Genomic DNA, 18,975 nt, shown 5'->3' on the forward strand with positions numbered 1-18,975 from the left:
TCAAATACATATTTGCTGAATGCTCAGGATCCCAGGAAAATACAACTAAATATCAAGGAGGATTGAGAACAGAAAGTTGATACTATTAACATAAACTAAGAACACGCGCTTCTACCACCCACACGTCCACACCCACTTCATGCAATAGAAGGGTGGCTTCATAGCACTGCAGTTATCCACTCTCACATTTAGACTGCTCTAAAGAGCTTGAAAGATCTGTGACTATAGGAACACATGAATAAGGGTTATGTATGTCAGCTTGTGCCAGAAAAAACCTAGTGGGAGCACAGTACCTTCACGTGCCCGCTTCGGTATTTACAATATGCACAAATCATCTCAGAATTTAGGGTGCAGTGCGAATTACACTAGAGCTTTTAGAGGCCATAGGTCTCTGTCATGCTTCAGTCAAAAATCAGTGCTTTCCTCCTACTTCTTCTCCTACTCCAATTCTACCAGCTAGAAATCCCCACCAGCCACCAGCCAGATTGCAGCAACATCTAGGAAGCTGGCCATGCTGGCAGGTGGTCCAGGATGTCTGGTTGTGGCCTGACCGGGCTCTACCCCTCAGCTGCCATGTGATCCCGGGCAAGGTGCTGCACCTCCATTTCCTCATTTGTCAGTTAGGGGGCAATCACAGAGTCTATTTCATAAGGCTGATGTGAGAATTAAATGACTTAAACGTAGGTAAACAGCTTAGACCAGTACCAGGCACAGAGTAAAGGTTAATTGTCTTAGCCGCCATATTCAATATTATTACCACCACATCTGAACGCCCTCATACAGGTACAGTTCCACATAATTCTATTCTAGGTAGTACTCATTCTCGAGAACATAGAAAAAACAGATGGTCGTTTCTTTTTAAACCTGAAAAAACTGGTGAAAATAGATAGTGTGTCATAATGCAATGGCGGGTCTGCCGTAAATCTTTGTGGAATGAATATCAGGAGAGAAATACAAAGTTTTCAGAAAGGCAGATAAATATTATTCAATACCCTCAAAATTCATGTTAAATAGGATCTACTCAATGCACTCAGCGTAGCACCCGGCACACAGAAAGCCCTCAACACAGGGTAGTTATTATTCACTACTACTGTGATCATGTATCTCAAGGCAAAGTGGGACTTTAAAGACTTCCAGGTTCGAGCTCTCTTCCTCTCCACACAGCCTAGAAATCCACAGAAGACTGAGGCAAGCTCCAACTGTGCCCTGCTGTCCTCTCCATAAGATTTTCTGCTTTTGTCTTCTTAACGTATTAAGATTCTGCATGAGACTCGATTTAAATGCAACTGTTCCAGGGCTAACAAAAATCTAGAAAGCACTGATAGACTTCAACACAGTCTTTTACAGATGAAGACTCAGGGCCTTGGTCCAGCAACTTATCCAAGATCGTCACCATGGTCGGCACCCCTGGGGAACGAGAAATCCAGGCTCCCCAAACCTCATCTGGGGATCTTTCCATTACTGTGCACTATTCATCCATGGACAAATGCACCAAAACTTCCACCAGAACCAGCTACCCAGATTTCCACCCCACTTAAAGATGGACTTGTTCTTTTACACCCCACCACTCACCATAATTTCTCTCTGTTCTTCCAGATTCTTCAAAAAGTTAGAAAATTCACGTAATGAAGCATCTGTAAGAAGAAAGGAATGATTATTTCATGGCCAAAGCAAAGGAAAGCCAACCAAAACCCGGTCTTTACGCACCTATGCAGCGTTCATCGTCAGTCTCTGCATCGCCGATAAACTCAAATTTGAAGTCTCTGAGTGAATGAGCAAACTTCCGCTGGGCTGCCGAAAGATCTGGAAAGAAAGATGGAGTGATTACTTGGGTCCTTGTTTCAGGTCAAGGCTCAGCAGGAATTGATTCTTCCTCAGATGGCAGAGCTGTAGAGCTCTCCTCCACGTGAGCTGTGAGGAGACACAACCCAACTCCTCGGCCAAGGGGCCCATCATCCCACCCGGGCACTCTCTGGTGGCTTGTCTTCTATGCTAATGCTCTGGGATGGAGCAGGTGCGGGAGAAATATATATATTGTTCCCGGAAGCACTTTCCCTTTCTCTACTCACTCAGGTCAGAACTTCCCGGACGCAAAAGTTCCGGCTATGATTAGGAGCACACACACCTGACAGTATCTCCCACGGCTGGATGAGATCCAGCTGGCTGCCATGGTTTCAAATATTAAGGGTCTCAAAGCTCAAAGTCAGCCAACCAGATGCCCTTAACTGATGGTCCAACTCCAGCCAGAGAAAGCCAGAGGAATCAAAGTGTTCATAGAAAACAGCAGCAGGAACGGAAACCAAAGGCCACACTTAAGTGGCAGAAAGAATTCATTCTGCAAAAGACCTACAGGTCCTCATTTTTCTTTCTTTTTATTGTCGTCATAGAAAATAGTGGAAAGCCCAGCTTCTACAACAGGCTAACAGTTATTTTATGGGCCGTGCACCATGCTAGAGAATAGGTGTATTTTTAACTTTACTCAATACTCCTGAGAGTCTCTATTTAACCATGGAATGCCTAAGCTCCGAGATGTTAAATAACTGGCACAAAGTCACATAGGTGCTACATCAGCAAAAGTCTGATCTATTCCAGAGCCATCTGTCCAAAACCCATGCCCTCACCAGGGTACAATTCTGCCTCTGGTCTAAAGCACTTTCAAAGAAGCTGCTTCCCGACTCCACCCTGTATGGATCCCGGCTCATTACAATGAATACTGACAGATTGTATTAAAGTAAAACTTCACGTCAAGCAAACTGAAAAGTTGAACAAAACACAATCCATAATTTCTGATAAGAGTATTCAGGCAAAAAAAATTAATATGAACAAAAGCGAAGCACACAGTATAAATGCTGAGGGCTGTTTTGAATAAGTTGGTAAGATAGTAGGAGCAGCAATCTTCTCTTTCTTAGTCATTGTATTATAGCTAACAGACAAGGAATGAAAGTTAAAAATTATTTTTACATGGGAAAATGTTCTTTTTTTTTTTTAAACCAACTCTTGACCTCCAATCATTAAATACAATGGTTCCCCAATGCCCTCCTCGACAAGCTGCTTCCTCTCACTTCTTAAACTTTCTAATCATGCTCACCAGCTCTTTCAGCTGCTGTCATGGTCTGGTTTCGCGTTTTACTTTTTCTTAACAGACTCTATTTTGGAGTAGTTTTAGGTTCACAGCAAAGCTGGGCACAAGGTACAGAGATTTCTCCTAGACTCCCTGCCCGGACACACGCGTATCTTCCCCCATTATCAACATCCTCCACTGTCACAGTTTCTGAAACCTTATCCTTCCAAAGCTAACCCAGAAACCTTTTAGAAGATGATACAGGATTGTAATTTCTTACCCTTGGAGTAGAGAAGAAAAGCAAAACCATAATGTATAATGTGATGGGTTGCAAACACGGTCTGAATTCTCCACCCCTCCTTTGTAGGAGCTTCTCTTTTCAGTGGGACTCTGCAGCTCCTCGGGTAAAAGGTAGCGTCTATTTTCCCACCCCTTGAATCCGGGCTGGTCTTGCGGCCAAAGAATGTGGTAGAAGTGACACTGCGCTAATTCGGAGCCTCTAGCTCTAGAACCTTTGCACACCCACGCTCCACTCCCTTGGAAGCCTCTGGCGTCCACGTGATCAAGCCCACAGTAGCCTGCTGGGTGATGAAAGACATGTCGCCCAGGCCCCCTACCTATGGCCCCATCGGTCAGACATCCCACCCTCAGAAGCAGAGCTTCCCGCCATGCAGGAGGCAGTCCAGATGAGACCACACTGCCCAGTGTGCTGAGTCCAAACTGAAATAAATAAACGGCTGCTGTTTAGGCCACTGGAGGTGGGGGTGATTTGTTACAAAGCAATCAATAGACTAATATAGAAAGATTAAAAAACTTGACTGCATTAAAATTTTAAAGACATAAAAAGAGTGAAGAAAAGCACACACCCCGAGGCACAAATAACAGCTATGAATCACTGAGGTAAGGCAGAAAGGCCAATAAAAAATGGGGCAAAACGCCTGAAGAAGCCCTTCACAGAAGGAAGTAAAGGAAATCCAAATGGCCCAAAACCACATGAAAAGGTGCTCAAAACTCATTAGTGATTATAAAAGCGAAAAGAAAACCTCAACATACCTCAATCCACTCATGAGGTTGGCAAAATGTAATTAAGTCTGGCAACCTCAAGAACTGGTGTATGTCGAGCAACAAAAATTCTCATATACTGCCAGCGAGGGTAAAAACTGGCATAATTCCCTTTTAAGTACTTTGGCATTTTCTTGTAAGTTTGATGATACCCTACAACTCCCAACTGACCTTCCAGGTAAATTTCCAAGATAAACTTTTGCACACGTGTACTTACAGACATGTACTTTCTATAGGAGAACTGACCACAGCAATAGCCTAACACTGGAAAAGCAAATACCAAACAACAACCAACAGATGACTCAATTATACTATATTCATACGTTATAAAGTAAAAATAACAATTAATGTATGTATCAACTCAGGTTAACCTCACAATTTGGAGAGAAAGAAGCAAGCCATGAAAGAATACACACAGTATGGCTCTTTCATATAAAGTTCAAAGCAAGCTACACTAAACCCCATGTTTGGATGGCACATACACGTCACAAAATTACAGAACAGCAAGTAAGTCATTATCTCAAAAGTCACACGATGTTTACCACTGGAAGCAAGGGAGGGTGACAATCAGACAGCTACAAGGGGATTCAAGGTATTTTAGTTCATAACCTAGCGGTGAGTCTATGGCTATCTGCTTTATCTTTCTTCTTTAAAACATACGCTTCGTTCATATACTTCTGTACTTCCACCATAATTCCACGACTAAACAATAAAAATTTTTTAACCGTAAAAAAGTAAAGCCTGGCTATTGGGGTCACTCCCAAGTTAACTATTCTGTTGTAATCCAGGAAACCTACCATTATTGCCTACGATCTGGCCACACTGGCTTGCTCTTGGTTCACACGTGCCCAACTCATTCCAGAAGGGCACTGACAGTCTTCAAAGTGCTGTCCCACCCCTGGAAGCGCTCCTTGCCCAGTCCCACCTTCACCTGGCTGGCTCCCTCACAGAACCCTCCCCCTCGCACCATCACCCCCAAAAGAGCATCACCCCTCTGCCCTAAACGCTTCTCGATCCCACGGCGCTTAATTGTCTTCATAGCACTGATCGCCTGAAACTGTCTTATTTAGTCAGTATTTCCTCCAGGTTATCTATTCTGCTGCAGAAATCCAGTCCCTGAGACAGCAGCCGACAGCCGCATGCTTCCCTGCATCCCTGAAACAAAGACCACACAGGGCTTTTCTTTTTGAATTTATTTCATGTAGCTCTTTCCAAATATTAAGCGTGTGGGCTTATTATCATTTCTAACAACTTTATTCCATTTGGTAATGCTTGCTCTGCCAGTTCTCAAAAGGGGCATGTAATTGGTTCTGTTTGTGTGTGTGTGTATACGTGTATATGTGTGTGTATGTCTATATGTACTTATTTATAAATATTATATATTATATATAAATAATATACAAATGTGTTTATAATATGCATATAACTATAAATACTGGTATAAATTCTGTTTTTCCCCGCTGGAGCCATTTCCTTTGAGTATTTTATCCAAAATTACCAGATCAGGGACTTCCCTGGTGGCGCAGTGGTTAAGAATCCACCTGCCAATGCAGGGGACACGGGTTCGAGCCCTGGTCCGGGAAGAGCCCACATGCCGCGGAGCCACAACTACTGAGCCTGCGCTCTAGAGCCCACGAGCCACAAATACTGAGACCGCGTGTCACAACTACTGAAGCCCACGCGGCTAGAGCCCGAGCTCCGCAACAAGAGAAGCCACCGCGATGAGAGGCCCACGCACCACAACGAAGAGTAGCCCCCGCTCACCACAACTACAGAAAGCCTGCACGCAGCAACAAAGATCCAATGCAGCCATAAACAGATACATAAAAAATAAATTTATTTTTAAATTACCAGGTCAAAGAATATCTTAAAGACCATGCTTTCTTATGGTCAGGGCAGGATACTCTCCAGAAAGCTAAAATTTAAATGCATCTGTTTTTCAAGACGTATTTCATAATTGCTAATCTCATTAGTTGAAAATGTTTATAACAGTAGACTGAATTTGGGTTCATTTGCACAGCTAATATGATATATTTCTCCCTATGTAAATAGCATGCTTTTCTCTCTTACCTCTGTGCTAGGTACTGTAGTTACATCAAGTCTTTATTTTAGTATATAATCATTTTTTCTCTCTGTTGACTTTTCTGGTGTTATTAGAATTCATTATGCAAAATTTTTATTGTTTAAAAATTGGACACCAAACTCCCGTTCCATTTAAAAATCATAAATTTATCACCTGTTCATTATGTAGTACGTTTTAAATTTATTCTCATGTAGTTTATACTTTTATAGATATCTTCTGCCTTTCCAAACATAACATAAAATCATAAGACAGTTTGCTACATTTAGTACAGTCCATTGAAAAGGCACAAAGATGCTTTGTACAAAAGATAATGGTTTATCATCACACATGAAACTCAAACAGTCTAAATCACAAAGGCTGGCAGCACTCCTCTACTAGGGGAAGATGGTGAAGGGCCCACTAGATAGGACTGCCTTTATTCAGTGCCTACTCTATGCTAACGGACTCACAGATATTATTTCATTTATTCCTTATAACCAGCCTACAGGGTAGGTGTTGACGTTACCTTATTTTACAAATGGGTTAAGTAGATTCAGCGATAGATTAGTGACTTGATCAAGGTCACAGACCTCTTCAGACGGTTGGTATTATGTCCTGGAGGCAAAGGATCAACTCCTCGGTTTCTCAAGCTTCTACCAACATCCTTTGCATCACATCATTCTGACTTTCGGGAGATTTAACATTATTCCCAGGGCCTGTGCACAGATCTCAACTATTATCTTAATGGCTCTAATGCAGAACTCTAAATGAAAAGTTCATGTATGTGTGCCTCCATGCCCCCAATCCTCTCCTGCATGCTAATTCCTGAAGACTGTAAATTACCATGCTCTCCTGAAACACCTTCAAGGCTGGCATATATTTTTTTTTTTTTAAATATCTTTATGGGAGTATAATTGCTTTACAACGTTGTGTTGGTTTCTGCTGTACAACAAAGTGAATCAGTTTTAAGTATACATATATCCCCATATCCCCTCCCTCGTGCATCTCCCTCCCACCCTCCCTATCCCACCCCTCTAGGTGGTCACAAAGCACCGAGCTGATCTCCCTGTGTTATGCATCAGCCTCCCGCTAACCATCTATTTTACATTTGGTAGTGTATACACGTCCATGCCACTCTCACTTCGTCCCAGCTTACCCTGTCCCCACTGTGTCCTCAAATCCATTCTCCACGTCTCTGGCTTTATTCCTGCCCTGCCCCTAGGTTCATCAGTACCGTTTTTTTAGATTCCACATATGTGCATTAAGCATACGGTATTTGTTTTTCTCTTTCTGACTTACTTCGCTCTGTATGACAGACTCTAGGTTCATCCACCTCACTACAAAGAACTCAATTCCGTTCCTTTTTATGGCTGAGTAATATTCCATTGTATATACGTGCCACATCTTCTTTATCCATTCGTCTGTTGATGGACACTTAGGTTCCTTCCATGTCCTTGGCTATTGTAAATAGTGCTGCAGTGAACAATGTGGTACATGAGTCTCTTTGAATTATGGTCTTATCTGGGTATATGCCCAGTAGTGGGATTGCGGGGTCATATGGCAGATCTATTTGTAGTTTTTTAGGGAACCTCCACACTGTTCTCCACAGCAGCTGTATCAGTTCACACTCCCACCCGCAGTGCAGGAGGCTCCCTTTTCTCCACACAAGGCTGGCATATATTGATGGGCACTGCCAAGCCTGCGTGTACACAAAATGCAACAGCTGACTTTAAACAACTGAAGTGATCTGCACACTTTCAAATAAACTTGCCACTTCAGAGTCTCCCAGAGTAAGACTTTTAGGTCTTCGACCTGCAGACCAACGGGAGAGAAAAGCACAGGCACTAAAACTCTTCCCAGGGTTAGGAGCAGTTTGAGAGAGGAGCAGTTGTATTTGAGACCTGCTGAGTTTGAGAAGCAGCACATCACGTGGAGAGATCCAACCACAGTTTAAATCCAGGTTCAGAGAACCTCTGGACACTGGCAGGAATTGCCCCTGGTCACCCTTGATGGTTTGACAAATGAGAAAATTCTTTCTTACAGCACAGCCACCTATGAGCAGTTTTCAGTGATCATGAACTATTAGACGCATACAGGCACTAGGAAGGGTGGGAAACCTCTAATCGGGTTGGTCTATTTCACTGCTAAACAGCCTTCTGAGTACGTGAGAACCCCTGAAGTTACAAGCCCGGCCCTGCGAATAAGGCTGTAACTCTCTCCTGGAACTTTCGGCCCCACCAAAGCACTAAGTGGTATACCTGAGGAAACGTGGCATGCTAATTCCGGGCTTGAAAAGAAAAATGAAACAGCGAATGAATGTACCTTTCTCACTCAGTAAATGTGAAGCCCAGGATTCTTCACCAACCACACCGGACTCTGAACTCTTTTTCCAAACAGGCAAAATTGCACTTAGAAGCTCACATTCCTCGGCATGGTGAGACCCAAATCACTAGATTATCAAATATGCAAAGACTCTGCCAGGGGAAGCTTTGCTACCCATCCTACCCATCAAAACAAGTCCCCAAGTTCTTCTGTGTTTTATTTAAAGAACAGGGTACAGACTCTTAAGAACTTAATATCTTTCACGTCAGATTCATACCAAGGAAATAATGCTAATGTTAATCCAAGGAACTTGGAAGTGAAACAAAATTCCTCCAGCACTGTGGACTGGCTTCTCATTTTCCTTCGTGGTTTCCAGATTTACAGAATTGGCAGCAGCGCTATGTACAAGAGTAGCATTCCGGCCTCTCTGTACCAGTCAAAAAGCAAGAAAATAACTCACTGGATACATGTTTTAAGTGGTGCGAACCTCTCCCAAGCCCCAAATGCATTACTGGGCTAGTGGAGGCCTGAAGGCCACATCACAAGCTGTTCTGGGAGCAGCTCAAGGGCCAGCAGGGTCTCTGTGACTGCTAGGTCAAGGTCCTCCTGGCCCTAACTCTCCGATTCCAGCCCAACCGGAGTGACTGTGTAGTGAGTTCTTCTTAATCAGAGAATAAACACCATCTAAGGTCACTAGATTGACCTGAATTGACACCATGGGGTATGGGGTAAAGGAACACAAGCTGAGTCCCCAGACATGCAGATGCCTCAAAACAAATGCATAAACCTGGACTCAAGACGCAGTATGATACATGACAGACAACCAGATAACTGTTGATCAAAGTGACCAACTCATCATGAAGAACACATAAGAAGGGAGTGCCCTGGGCACTGCAGAGAGTCCAGAGGCAGGTCCACACTGGACACCACCACTCAACCTTCACCGCCCCCCATTCCAGACTTCAGCTGCACTGCACGCACTCAGCAAACACGGACAGTCTTCTTGGACGCGGGTCTGCGTACAGAGAGAGGACCTGCCACAGCAGGCTGTCAGATGAGAATTGCAGGCTGGCGATCACCCAGCTTCCTGGTTTTCCAACTGTCTTTGGCCACACATCCCTTTGTTCAGAGAAGAATCTTATTTACAGTGAGAACAGTAAAAACAGCTAACACGTCTGTATTAGTTTCCTATTACTGCTGTAAGCAACTACCGCAAAGTTGAGTGGCCTGAAACAATACAAATTTATTATTTTATATTTCTGGAGGTCAGAAGTCCAAAATGGGTCTCTTGGGGCTGTATTCCTTCTGGGGGATCTAGGGGAGAATCCACTTCCTTGCCTTTTCCAGCTCCTAGAGGATGCCCACATTCCTCTACTCTTGGCACCCGGCCACCACTCACATCACTCCGACCTCTGCTTCTGTCATCACATCTCCTTCTCTTACTCCTTTAAGGATCACCATGATTACACTAGGTCCACCATGATAACCCAGGATAATCTCACCACCTCAAGATCTTTAATTGCACCTGCTAAGTCTCTTTTGCCACCTAAAATAACATTCACAGGTTCCAGGGAATTAGGAAGGGACATCTTTTGGAGGGCCATTATGCTGCCTACCATACCTGATAATGTCAGGTACTCTCCTAACCACTTAACATTTACTGACTCACTGGAGTATCACCGCAACTCTACGAGACAGGTTCTGTCATTATGCCCACTTTACAGAGGAGAAAACTGACGTACACAGGTCAAGCAACTTGTCCAAGATCTCACAAGTAGTAAGTAGTGGAACGAAAAGATAATCAAAGCTGCTCAGGTGGAGGTAGGATGAAGAACCCTGCCCAATTGGTCCCCATCTCCCACTGAGTGCTTCCCGGTGGAACCACACCCTGCAGGACCCAACTTGAAAATCACTGACAGTCTCACCCTCACTGAACAGTCAGGAAATGAAAGTGCAACTTTGGACAACTAGTTCAATTTCACACACCTAGTTCAAGGACAGCACTAACTAGAATCCAGGTTTTAGCACAGAACCCAGTTTTAGTACAATTTGGTGAGGCACAGAATGACAGTAACAGGTGTCCAGGTTAGTGAGGTATACATGGCCCACCAGTTGGACAGCATGACCCAGAGAGAGGCTGCAAAGGACACGCATGTGTGTGTGTGTGTGTACACGCATGTTGTGTGGTAACGGGAAGTGTTGAAGTATGAAAAATATCCAGGACAACACACTCTCAGCCTCCACCTTCTGTAATCACACGAGAAAACAACAAGAGCTGACAAACAATGTGATGACAAGACGGCATGTTGAAAACTAGGATGGCTGACATGTCGGGAGAAACACCTGAACCTGAGCAACAAACACTGGTAGTCCTGAAAGCTTTTGCACAACCAAGGAAACCAACGACAAAACAAAAAGACAACCTACGGAATGGGAGAAAATATTTGCAAACGAAGCAACTGACAAAGGATTAATCTCCAAAATATACAAGCAGCTCATGCAGCTCAACATCAAAAAAACAAACAACCCAATTAAAAAATGGGCAGAAGAACTGAATAGACATTCTTCCAAAGAAGACATACAGATGGCCAGACACGTGAAAAGCTGCTCAACATCATTAATCATCAGAGAAATGCAAATTAAAACCACCATGAGATATCACCTCACACCTGTCAGAATGGCTATCATCAAAAAGACCACAAATAACAAATGTTGGCAAGGATATGGGGAAAAGGGAACCCTCCTACACTGTTGGTGGGGATGTAAACTGGTGCATCCACTGTGGAAAACAATATGGAGGTTTCTCAAAAAGCTACAAATAGAACTACCATATGACCCAGAAATTCCACTCCTGGGTAATATATCTGAAAAAAATGAAAACACTAATTCAGAAAGATACCTAGGGGCTTCCCTGGTGGCGCAGTGGTTGAGAGTCCACCTGCCGATTCAGAGGACACGGGTTCGTGCCCCGGTCCGGGAAGATCCCACATGCCGTGGAGCGGCTGGACCCGTGAGCCATGGCCGCTGAGCCTGCGCGTCCGGAGCCTGTGCTCCGCAACGGGAGAGGCTGCAACAATGAGGGGCCCGCGTACCACAAAAAAAAAAAAAAGATACCTGCACCTCAGTGTGAATAGCAGCACTATTTACAATTGCCAGAATAGGGAAGCAACCTAAGTGTCCATCAGCAGATGAATGGATAAAGAAGATGTGATATAAATACACAATGGAATACTAGTCAGCCATAAAAAAGAATGAAATTTTTGCCATTTGCAACAACATGGATGGATTTAGGAGTATATTATTATGCTACATGAAATAAGTCAGAGAGAAAGACAAATACTATATGATATCACTTATATATGGAATCTAAAATAATACAACAAAATATAACACAAAAGAAGCAGACTCACATATATAGAGATAAAATTAATGGGTACCAGTGGGGAGAGGGAAGGAGGAGGGGCAAGATAGAGATAAGGGATTAGGAGGTACAAACTATTATATATAAAATAAGCTATAAATAAACAAGCAAACTAGTCAATAAGCTACAAGGATTTATTATACAGAACAGGGAAAATAGCCAATATTTTATAATAACTATAAATGGAGTAAAACCTTCAAAAATTGTGAATCACTATGTTGTACACCTATAATTTATATAATATTATACATCAACTACATCAATAAAAGTTAATTAATTAATTTTAAAATGGTGGTCCTAGGGCTTCCCTGGTGGCGCAGTGGTTGAGAGTCCGCCTGCCGATGCAGCGGACACGGGTTCGTGTCCCAGTCCGGGAAGATCCCACATGCCGCGGAGCGGCTGGGCCCGTGAGCCATGGCCGCTGAGCCTGCGCGTCCGGAGCCTGTGCTCCACAACGGGAGAGGCCACAACAGTGAGAGGTCCGCATACCTCAAAAAAAAAAGTGCTGGGCCCAGAGCCCCTACCTCCTACACGGGCAGGTTTTATAGCACATGACCCTACGCAAACTTCATTAGGGCTAAATGAATAAGGACAGAACAGGCCCCACAGGCCAGTGAGAGACAGGACACGTGGAATATGTATATACAGAAGGCAAGAGATGAGCAAATGCCACGAGATGCTAAACAACGGGTGGGTCCAAGAAAGGGTATATGGATGGTCACAATTCTAGCCATGCACTTTTTATGGTAAATTCTGAAAAATAAAGTAGCACAAAAGAACAAAGTCATCACAATTTTATTTATTAAAATGAAAGACAGGGCTTCCCTGGTGGCGCAGTGGTTGGGAGTCCGCCTGCCGATGCAGGGGACAAAGGTTCGTGCCCCGGTCCGGGAAGATCCCACATGCCGCGGAGCGGCTGGGCCCGTGAGCCATGGCCGCTGAGCCTGCGCGTCCGGAGCCTGTGCTCCGCAACGGGAGAGGCCACAACAGTGAGAGGTCCGCGTACCACAAAAAAAAAAAAAAAAAATGAAAGAAAAGCACACACACACACACGCATACACACATACCTGAATCAATAAACCATTGTGTTCTCTTCCTTCATCCCATCCACCTTCATCTCATTCCTATACTTACAGGGACCCAAGTGGCCAGAATTCCAGTGTTTCCTCCTCAGTATTCTCTGCCTTATTCTATACACCCACATCCACTTGTGCTGTTTATTTATCCTTACTTGCCAGGCAGTGTTCTAGGCACAGGGGATACAGCAACAAACAAATCACACAAACGGATGAGAGAGGGTAACATACCAGGTCGGGGATGGGGGGGGCAGAAGTAATCTGAGATAAGACAGATAATAAAACATAAATAAATTACACAGTATGCTGGGAGCTGTTAAGAGCCAGGGAGGAAAATGAAGAAAGGTTAGGGGGATGGGAATGTGTGGGGAGGTTGTGCAGGTCTGAGCAGACCTCACAGAAAAGCTGGCATTTGTGAAAAAGCTGAAGGACGCAAGGAGCCAGCCACCCAGGGAACTGTGGAGAAGCCTTTCCGGACACAGGGGGCCATCTGGAGGCAGGACAGGGACAGGATGGTACGGCTGGCCCTGAGTGCGGGCGGGACAGCAAGACTGAGAGGAAACAAGGTCAGGGATGACGGGGGCCAGTTCAGGAAGGACTCGAGCTTTTATTATGAGCAAGATGGGGGGCTTCTGGAAGGCTGGGAGCAGAGGAGGGATGTGACATGAACTTCGGCAGCATTGCTCCGTCTGCTGTGCTGAGAGCAGGCTACATACAGATGGACCAGAGCAGCGGCAGGAAGACAAGTGAGGAGGTCCCTGCCCTGATCCAGGTGAGAGATGACAGCACTTCTCTCAAGAATTTCTGGAAACCATGCCAACAACTAATGAGACTCAGGGGGTCTCAACCTAATGATGTGAGGGGTCTACACACAAAAACTTCCCCAAGGATGGCAATCACCTTTGAAGCTTCATGGCTTTGGTACCAAGAAAGTCTGGTTTAGGGGCGCAGTCGTGTTCTTGTATGGGTTCAACTGTGTCCCTCCAAAATTCCTGTGTTGGAGTCCTAACCCACAGTTTTTCAGAATGTGACCTTGTTTGGTGATAGGGTCTTTACAGAGGTAATCAAATTAAAGTGAGGTCATTAGGGTGGGCGCTAATCCAATGACTGGCATCCTTGAAAAAAGGGGAAATTTGGACACAGAAGCATGCATACAGGGAAGACAAGGTGAAGAGACACAGGGAGAAGATGTCCATCTACAATCAAGGAGAGAGGCCTGGGACAGATCCTACCCTCCCAGCCCTCAGAACAAACCAATTCTACCAACACCTTGATCTTGGACTTCTAACCTCCAGAGCTATGAGACAATACATTTCTGTTGCTTCAGCCACCCAGTCTGTGGTAGTTTGTTATGTCAACCCTAGGAAACAAATACACCATGATTTTTTTTTTTTTTAAGGAAAATAGGGTAACTTTGAGGTTCAAGGCAATATACAGTAGAAGAACACTACTTGCAAGTATCGTTCTTCCAGATCAGGTATTTAAGCTCAATGACGAAACGCAGTATTATTCAAACATTTTGGTACTGAAGATAGTAATTAGGCAAACAAAGTGCTTTCCAAAATGTCTGAAGAAAGGCGAGACAGAAAAACAAATAAAACCACATACAGGGGATAATGTCAAGAAAAGCCACCTTGTTAACCACAGCATATGCTTAAGGCCCAAAGTAAATATTAGCAGGGATTTAGATGTCAGGTGTTCATCTGGTTTATTGAATATAAGCTTTCCCACCCTTTGGCCACTGTATCACCATTTCATAGCACAGACTAGATACTTGGTTGCCGACCAAAGCCAAGAGTTACTGTAAAACTCACCCGTTTCTCTCAAACACTTCAATATTAATTTCCTTTAAAATTTTAAATCAAATAAGATTCACCCTAGGAGGGGCTAAAACCTCCCTGTTTGTGCCCTGAGTTAAACCAGGATCACAAGAACTGCCACAAGTCCACGACCCCCATCGGAGAGAGATCACCGTCACATCCTGCACACAGGGTCCAGATGACAAACTTCATAGGAGTTCAGTGGAAGACAAACTCAAAAGAACAGTAAAGTCATCAGAAAAACACAGCACAGAATGGGGGTTGAACAGGGTCCCAAAAAGTGAGTTAAATTTTTATCACTGTAAACCACAGGGGAGACACTGAGGCATCAGGAACAAAATGGGAGAATCCCTGAGATGGGAAAAAGGACTACAAGTACTCGGGGACCTTATGTAAGTTAGGGCCTTTGAATGCAGGGAGTACTCAAGTCATGAGAATACAATTGCGAAGAGCCAGGAAAAATAGTGAACAACTTGTCCTGAGAACGTGCACTACAGCCTGCCCTGGGATGCCCTCTCTGCCGTTAATACAACGCGGCTTCTCTCTGAGTGTTTACTTCTCTCTCACTTCTAATTGCGTAGTTTCTTCTATTTCATATCAGTCCTTGTTGCCGGAACCGCTGCTTCCTCAGAGGGTCTGCAGCCTTGCCATCGCCTGGAGGGCCCTTTCACTGTCCTCACATCAGCTGAGATGCATTCTTTTGACGTCAGCTCCCACTGTTTGTCCCATCTATGTTCCCAAAGTAAAATTCTCAAGAGACTCAAAATGGCCTCACTCACTGCTTTCCCACAGAAGGATGTGACAGAGGGAGCTGTCTAGTGTCCCTCCCTAGTCACATCAGCCAGTTCAGGGAGAGGAGAGGGGACGTCCCACGGTCCTCAGAGAGCCTTCTCCTCAGAGAGGCTGTGAGCAGAGCCATTCTCCCTGAGAAGAGCCGTGAAGTAGTTAGCAGACACCATGTGTCACAACTAGAGTGCAAGGCCAACAAGTACAAAACACATCCTTTAGGAACCCTCCTACACTGCTGGGAAGAATGTAAAGTGGTGCAGCCATGATGGAGAACACTATGGAGGTTCCTTAAAAAAACTAAAAATGAGGGAATTCCCTGGCAGTCCTGTGGTCAGGACTCCACACTCCCACTGCCAAGGGCCTGGGTTCGATCCCAGGTCAGGGAACTAGAATCCCACAAGCCACGTAGCACAGCCAAAAACAAAAACAAAAAACTAAAACTAGAGTTGCAATATGATCCAGCAATCCCACTCCTGGGCATATACTCAGAGAAAACCCTAATTCGGAAAGATACATGCACCCCAATGTTCATAGCAGCACTATTTACAATAGCCAAGACACAGAAGCAACCTATATGTCCATCGACAAATGAATGGATAAAGAAGATGTGGTGTATATATACAATGGAATATTACTCAGCCATAAAAAAGAATGAAGTAATGCCATTTATAGCAACATGGGACGGACCTACCAATTATCATACTAAGTGAAATAAGTCAGACAGAGAAAGACAAATATCATATGATATCACTTATATAAATTTGGAAAAAAATGACGCAAATGAACTTACTTATGAAACAGATACAGACTCACATATTTCAAAAACAAGCTTATGGTTACCAAAGGGGAAAGGGGGTGGAGGAGAGATTAACGAGCAGTTTGGGATTAGCAGATACAGACTGCTATATATAAAATAGATAAACAACAAGGTCCTACTGTATAGCACAGGGAACAATATTCAATATCTTGTAATAAACCATAATGGAAAAGAATATGAAAAAGAGTATGTATAACTGAATCACTTTGCTGTACACCAGAAACTAACACATCGTAAATCGACTATACATCCATTTTTAAAAAATAATTTTTAAAAAACCCCACATCTTTAAATGCCAAAATTACTCCTAAAGATTTTTCCATGTTGACATACAAAATTCCACAAAAAAGTCCCTAAAGGCAGAAACCAGTCCACTGAAAAAAAACTGCAGCAGGCAGAGCCTGAGTTCATGAGATGGGCCATTTTAATGTAAGGAACTATGTTCAACGTAAAGAAATGTTAACACTCATCACTGACTAGAAAATCGTTTCCAGTCCAGGGCTCCCACGTGGTTGAGGTATGTGCAACAGCCACGGAATATTTATTCAGCACCTCCGATGTGCTGGTCACTGCTCCAAGGAAGTACTTGGCATGCATGAGTTCCTTCGATCCTCACCACACCCCGGGAGGCACGCATTTCTCACTGCCTATTACGGTCAAGCACAAGAAGACATAAAGGGGTCCAGAGTGTTAAATCGTGGAGCCAGGATTTGAAGCCTGCAGCCAGCTTTAGGTCTAAACCATCACCACCTGCTGCCTCACCGCAGGGAATGCAAACTACAGAGGCCACCGCAACTGGGCCACGACACCCTTTCCTCGTGATGCCCTCACAAAATACACGCAAATAATCAAAGCGTCTTTCTTGAGGGTGCTGAAATGTAAAGGAGAGGTCAGGAATTTTCCACAAAGGTTTTGTGGGCAGCCCCAGGTAAAGAAAGGAAAGCATCCTGAAGGAGCTATACAGAGGAACCCACAGCCAACAGGAAGGAGGACACAAAGCCAACGTGGCAAAGCTGTCAGGTTGGGCAGCGAGGTCTGTCTCTTGGCTTCATGCTTCCTCAAGGGCAAGGTCAACATATACAGCAAGATCCCAGACAGCAGAGCCCACACAATCCAGGCCTCTCGGGGCATATCCTGACACAAGTTGGGACCTCCCGCAAACTGGCCCTGTTCAGAGGGAGGAGGCGCCGTGTGAAGAAACAAGACACGTGGTCAACTCGTGAACTCACTGAAAGCATGAGAAAGGTATGCACGTGCCCACAAAACAGTTTGGAAGGTAAGCCCCCTGCCAAAATAGTAACCAATGATTTTCACTATTTTCAAAGTCATCTACATTTAGCATAACTTACTTTTATGATCAGAAAAAAATCAGTTAAAGCCAAAACAAAACCAAAGAGTGGACGACAGCTGATCGTCAGGATGGGCAGGGATGTGAGACAATGTGCCTGTAATGGTTAAGTTTACACATGAACTTGACTGGGTCATGGGACACCTAGATATCGCATTAAGACTCATTTCTAGGTAGAGCTGTGAAGTGCTTCGAGAAGAGATTACATTCCAGTTGGTAGCCTGAGCAAAGCAGATGGCTCGCCCCAGTGTGGGTGAGCATCACCCATCCACAAATAAACACACACACACACGAAATTCAACATCACCAGTAATGAAATTTTAAATAATACCTTTTATGCCTGATGGCCAACACTATTTTCAATCATGACATTCAATCTTTGCAAGTATATGGGTAAATGAGCCCTTTCATGTATTGGTAGGGAGGAAGGAAATGAAGAACCTGCACCCCACCACCGCCACTCCTCTCTTATTCCCCCCAAAAAGGGGAAAATGCAGATAATCTGGCATAGCAAACTGACAAATTTCTTTTGCGTCCATAAAAGAGATAACATATGTGCAGCATTTCCAGAGAAAACAGACAGCTAGTATAAGTACTGTTTGTTTTTTTAACATTTTATCTATTTATTTATTTAATTTTGGCTGGGTTGGGTCTTTGGTGCTGCACGCAGGCTTCCTCTAGTTGGGGTGGGGGGGCTACTCTTCTTTGCGGTGCGCGGGCTTCTCATTGCCGTGGCTTCTCTTGTCGCGGAGCACGGGCTCTAGGCTTGCGGGCTTCAGTAGTTGTGGCTCGCGGGCACTAGAGCGCAGGCTCAGTAGTTGTGGCGAACAGGCTTAGTTGCTCTGAGGCACGTGGGATCTTCCCAGACCAGGGCTCGAACCCGTGTCCCCTGCATTGGCAGGCGAATTCTTAACCACCGCATCACCAGGGAAGTCCCTAATATAAGTACTGTTAACAGCAGAAATCCCAACCACTGAACATTTGACACAGTTTACAAAGTAATAAGGTTAGTTGTCCTTTGGAAAAGCCTTATCACAAAGCTCCTTGGTGATAGGATAGCATCGTGATTGGGAGTATGGGTTCTGGTGTCAGACAGACTGGGGCTCGCACACTAGTGTCAATGGTGACCAGTTGGGTGACCCTGGGCAAGTAACCACTCCAAGCTTCAGTTTCTTCAGGGAACACTTGGGAATAATA

General features: G+C 44.3%; 1 protein-coding gene across 5 annotated transcripts in view; it reads right to left on the bottom strand.

Annotated features, from left to right (window-relative positions):
- Positions 1-18,975, bottom strand: part of ARHGAP10 (Rho GTPase activating protein 10) — a 321,959-nt gene that overhangs the window by 237,292 nt on the left and 65,692 nt on the right. For all 5 annotated transcript variants that reach the window (XR_003002000.1, XM_024736121.1, XM_024736122.1 and 2 more), the window contains exons 2-3: positions 1,708-1,803; positions 1,573-1,634 (exon numbers count right to left, since the gene is read on the bottom strand). Coding sequence is in view for 4 of the 5 variants with exons in the window: in XM_024736121.1 (XP_024591889.1) it covers positions 1,573-1,634; positions 1,708-1,803 (158 nt within the window). In the remaining variant the exon portion in view is untranslated. The remainder of the gene's footprint in view (positions 1-1,572; positions 1,635-1,707; positions 1,804-18,975) is intronic.

This window comes from Neophocaena asiaeorientalis, unplaced genomic scaffold (genome assembly GCF_003031525.2).
Source record: "Neophocaena asiaeorientalis asiaeorientalis breed wild unplaced genomic scaffold, Neophocaena_asiaeorientalis_V1.1 scaffold7, whole genome shotgun sequence".
Lineage (NCBI taxonomy): Eukaryota > Metazoa > Chordata > Mammalia > Artiodactyla > Phocoenidae > Neophocaena > Neophocaena asiaeorientalis.